The 5,507-nt window shown below is 23.9% G+C and overlaps 2 protein-coding genes across 2 annotated transcripts in view; both read left to right on the top strand.

The window, feature by feature from the left end:
* Positions 1-151: 151 nt before the first annotated feature.
* On the top strand, positions 152-610 carry LOAG_12208 (hypothetical protein; the record flags this gene model as incomplete). The annotated part of the gene is made up of 2 exons (XM_003147722.1): positions 152-315; positions 460-610. 2 exons carry the CDS (start codon positions 152-154, stop codon positions 608-610), a joined length of 315 nt encoding a protein of 104 aa, XP_003147770.1.
* Positions 611-2,548: 1,938 nt separating this feature from the next.
* LOAG_17996 (hypothetical protein) overlaps positions 2,549-5,507 on the top strand; it is a gene marked incomplete at both ends in the record, with an annotated part of 6,879 nt that continues 3,920 nt past the window's right edge. The window contains 4 exons of the mRNA XM_020450666.1: positions 2,549-2,557; positions 2,703-2,908; positions 5,047-5,149; positions 5,371-5,482. Of these exons, the coding sequence (XP_020305629.1) occupies positions 2,549-2,557; positions 2,703-2,908; positions 5,047-5,149; positions 5,371-5,482 (430 nt within the window). The remainder of the gene's footprint in view (positions 2,558-2,702; positions 2,909-5,046; positions 5,150-5,370; positions 5,483-5,507) is intronic.

The following is a 5,507-nucleotide window of genomic DNA, read 5'->3' as shown; positions in this document are numbered from 1 at the left end:
TATATATATATATATATATATATATATATATATATATATATATATATAATATATATATATATATATATATATATATATATATATATAAATCCCGTGTTTTCTTTACAGTGTTGTTTTGTTGATTATTGATAAATACTGATAAAAACAAAGGATGAGCGATGTATATCATCCTGGATCCGGTGGATCAAAAGGATTCCCTCCAGCTCCATATGGTTATCCAATGCATTGTAATATGTCTCGTGCCTTTCAAGAAATGACTGATGATGAACGAAAGTGCCTAGATGAACGAAAGTATTGGTGCTTTCTACTTTCAAGGTTATTCTATTCTTTCACCTTTTTAATGTTTTTTGAAAATTTTCACTTCATTTTACAATTATACATACATTATACGGTATATATGTATAACTTTTGTCTGTTTATTATTCTTATAAATCATTTGGTATTAATTGAAATTTGCAGAATGTTAAATAATCTGTTGAAAATCATCTCGTCATTCGTCATTATTTATCCATTCTATCGAATAAAATTATATTTTTTAACAAAATATCTGAGAATATTCAATGATATTCTATTTAATAGAAATAATGAAGAGGAAGGAAGAGAGGAATAGATTATGAAAGAGAAATGATTTAAATACGGTATATATGTAATTTGATCCATACCAATTATTATATAGAGTAGATAAGTAAGTGATAATTGCTAATAGATGTAGTAACTTTGTCATTTAAATTAAATCGTTAAATGATTCCGATAATGATGGAAGTTTTTAAATAATTCCTAATTTCCTCGTTTCTTTTCTTTATTTTTGTTTTGTTTTTTCTGAAGAAATTTGATATGAAATTTGAAATTTTGACATACGATTTTAGAGAAACAAAAAAAAAAGAAAGGAAAAAATAGCAGGCATGTGAACAAGTAATAATTTCACTGTATAAAATGTAAACCAGTTATAAGATTAACAAGTTATTATTGTTCTCAGTTGAGTAATTAGTAGATGATGATAAGGTGATATCGGTGGAAGCATATCATCAGTAATAATAATGATAATAAATTCCTTACTTATCCGATTCCAACCATTCTTCATTAATTCGTTTAATTTACTCTCAATCACAATGGATTCCATTTTTTGCTGATCATAATTCCTAAATGATACAATGTTACCTTTTGCTCTAACTTCTACAATCATATCCTTCTCGGTGAATGTATACCTACCATCTATCAGTATGATGATGAATTTCTCGAGATGCATATACATATTAATATTTGAAGGAAAAATTTGCACCATAAAGTAATTATTCCTTAGAAAACAATGATTCATGACAAATGAATACGATAGTTCAAAGGTCAATTTGTTTTTGCTCTTTTAGAAATAAATGGTATACTTACAGTTCAAAATTTTTACTTTGGTATTTTATTTCCAATGCAAAATTATGATCTTCCTAATTATAGAATGCATATGATAAACGAAGAGTTAATTTATCTTATACGACTTCAAACCACTTCAAAAATGCGACGAAATTTTTTATTGCTAAATTTTAATTTCATAAATGCAAAAATTGCTCATCACTCATTCGAAGCATCATCCAAAACATCATTAACATTCTCTCCTAAGCATAATTCAAAATTTTGTTGTTTCTTCTCCAAAATACTTGTCCAAAACTAAAATTTAAAATCTATAAATTATGCTGGAATTCTAGCGAAAAACCATGAATTTATCACATTTTCGAAAGTAAAAGAAGTTAAAAAAAAAAAATTGATGCATTAATTTATGTTATCAATACAAATTAATTTCATTTCATCTTTATAAATTTCATGTTAAATCTTGCATAAATGATATTAAATTTCAGTACATTTTCTCCATCTCCATCTAAAGGAATGCCAATCTTTTTAATTCATTCGTTTAGTTGCATCATCAATAAATCATGATTATGAAAATGTATATATATATAGAGCCAGCTATACAGTCTTTTCTAAAATATTATTTAGTAATTGGTTTAATTTAGATGTTCATAAAAATTTTAATGCTTTGGTTAGATAAGGATATCTAACATCTGCTCAATTAATTTTTTTCTTTTTTCTTTTTTTTTTACACTTTGCTGAATGCATTATTACAAAAAAAAAAGAAAAAAGAAAAAAATTAAAAAATTTAAATTAAAAAATCTTTTCCTTTAAATTTTTGAATCAATCACAAACTTTATTTGTTTGATTCTAAAACTACCAAAAACAAAAAAAAAAAAGGAAAAAAAAAGAAAAGAACAAAAGTTTTGTTTAATAATTTATATTTGTTTCACAATCTATTTCATATTTTTAGCATAGTAACATTTTGTGTATCAATGTTACTGGTTGTTATTTGGAGAATTATAGCGCATATTTTTTTGTCAACGAAGAGAACGGGACGAACTGGATACTGTTTTTGATCAGGTAAATCTAAATTTATTACTATGTTAACTTTATTATTACTTTGTTTTATTAATTTCATTAACATAAGCAAATATTTGATGATAGATTGAGTGAAAGATAGAAAATATGACATTTATGTTAATTAAATTTAATGTTTGAAGTAAATAAAACTGCTTATATGCAATTTGAATCGTTGACAAGATTCAATTTTTTCAATTCACCATTTCGTTACTATTACATGGTCATCTCAGGTTATTACTATTTCATGATCATTCCAGGTTGTTACTTTTACATGGTTATTTTAGGATGAAGGAAAGCATGAATTGTTGAAAGGTGATTTAGATGGTATAACGATCAAGCAGGAAGAAGTACAAATCGGTTGGATGACAGAAGCAAAAGATTGGGCTGGCGAATTAATATCAGGACAAAGTATGACAGGCCGAATTTTGGTCGTATTAGTATTTGTTCTATCTATTGGTTCTCTTATTATCTACTTTTATGATGCCTCACAGTAAGCAATTTTCATTCTATGATTACGATATCATTTAATAAGATAAATCATAAGTTATATTTGCTATTTAAAAAAAAAAGTTAAATATATGACAAAATATGCATCTCTTTTACAGATCTTATCACCAAAGATATTCTTAATGATAAGATTTATAGAAGAGAGTTACGGAAAAAGCTAAATAATCGTATAACTTCTTATTAATAAATTTCAATTTTCTTTTGTTATCATTTCTATCATTTCTAGATGCTTCTAATTAGCATCATTTAACATTTACACCATTATTTACAAAAAAAAAAAAAAGAAAAAGAAAACTGTTGCAAGTATTTGAATGAATCTTTGAAAACGATACGATACTTATTCGATAATAAAGGTTGCAGCAAAAGTTTGAGATTAAAATAAAATCTTACTATTGATTAAACCTAATTTACTTATCATCTGCCATTTTATTTCTTGTTTTTTCTTTTTCTTTTTTTTATTAGCACAAAACTATCAAATTGAATGTGTTCTACTTCATAATGATAAGAAACATGAATTATTATTGTCTGCAGAACACAACATCCATTCATAATTGTTATCATATTTAAGTTATTTTTTGATTTCTGTTCCTTTCTTATTGATTTTAACCCTAACACATATTATATCATCAAATATTTTTATCATCCTTTTCTATTCATTCCACTATAAATTAACTGATAATAATTATCAGATATTATCGGCAATAATTATTTCCTTTATTTTACTTGAGTAAAACAAAAACAAAACAAAGCAAAAAAAAGAAAAAAGTGGCGGAAGGAAAGACATATACATAAATATAAACAAAATATACATCAGAGTTTAAAGCAATTTAACTATTTTCGTTGAAATAAATGGCATGTAAAGAGAAATTTTCTTTTGAATCTTTCCTGAGTTGTTTTTTTCAACATTTTAAGGACAGGAAAAGAAATGAATGATGAATGGAAGAAATAAAAAAAAGAAAAAAAAGGAAGGAAAAGAAAAGTCATTGAAGTACTTTTTATTAATTTGTTTTTTTTATTTATGGTATTTTTTTGCATTGAAGGAAATATTGATGAAAATGAAAAAAAAAAGTAAGAAATTATGAGGAAAATTTTAGGCATGTTATTACTAAAAATTTTCAATTCAATTCTTTTTTACATAAATAAATTCACTAACCATAGAAATATCATATCACTAGGAAGAATATCATATCACTAGAATGAATATAACAAACAGAAAAAGTATCATATTAGATTTGTTATTTCTAAAACTTTTAAAATACTTCAATTGTAAATATGTTTTTATTTTTAGAATATTGGTGAAAATTTCTCAGCGAATGTATCAAATTTTTTTATTTTTTTTCTTAGTTTAAAAAATAAGTAGAAATGAAATTTTTGTGGATAATGTTCGAAATATTCGTTTATTAATTTACAATTGATCATAAAATGAATTTATATTCAAATTTAATCCCAAAATTTTAAAATTATGGTCAATTTTCATTAATAATAGTTTTGAAAAAATATCAGAGTCATAGTAATATAATGAATGAAAAACAAAAAATAAAAAATAAAAAAATTAAATAATTCATACAACTAATACACATTTTCTTTTTTTTCTTTTCATCATCATATAATTAGTTGAATACAAAACACATTAATGAATCCTTGTTTTAATTTGATAAATGAAATTTCTCTAAAATGAATTTTTAAACTGTCGTTAAGAAACATTGAGCCATAACATTTATCAACTGATTCTTCCCATCTTTCCACTGTATTAATAGTTAAATCAAATATTACTGATAAAGATTACTTCAAATAGATCCATGTAACTGATAGGCATTATGATTTTTATTTGCGAATTAAAAGATTTCGCATTCTTTTTAAGCATGAATTCTAACCTACTTTTGCTAAATTACTCGCTTTAATTTCTTTCTTATCACATTTATCTCTCTAAATAAATGTGGATAGTGTAAAAGTTTAGACTTACAATATATTAAAATTTAATTTTTCAAGATGTATCATTATTTATCATGAATAGATAATGATGATGATAATAATGGAAATTTCGGTTGTGTCTTTTTTTTTTATTTTAAAATGATAAATTTAGGTATTATTACTGTTCAAAGTAATTTGTCAAAATTTCAGTCCAAATTTTCAAGTCGAAACATGTGTATCATGGTCCGACAGTCCATCACAACAAATCGATCTCGGCTTCAATATTTTCTTCCTCATTTATTTTTTTATAAGAGTACTATTTTTCTTCTAGCTTATTTATTTATTCCATTTTTTCTTTTTTTATTAGATTGGAATGAATTTTTCTACAATTTTAATCCAAATAATATAATGAATAACAATATAAAGTTTGATTGATTAATTATGCCTAGTATTTGCAAAAATAAAATAATGTTTTATTACACTATTTTTAAATTCAATATTATCAGTTTTTTTTTCCTTTTTTATTTTTTACAGTTTATTGCTGCTTCTGATAAAGTATGGTTTTTGTTGGAAGTTTATAGTTTCATCGATTATTTCACAATACCACCAAGTTTTGTTGCCATATATTTAGAAAGAAATTGGTTAGGTAAATTTTTTTTCCATTAAATTTA

Source organism: Loa loa (genome assembly GCF_000183805.2).
Source record: "Loa loa unplaced genomic scaffold supercont3.169, whole genome shotgun sequence".
NCBI classification, from domain to species: Eukaryota; Metazoa; Nematoda; class Chromadorea; order Rhabditida; family Onchocercidae; genus Loa; species Loa loa.
Note: the sequence above shows the minus strand (reverse complement) of the source record. Positions and strands in the feature narration are given on the sequence as shown.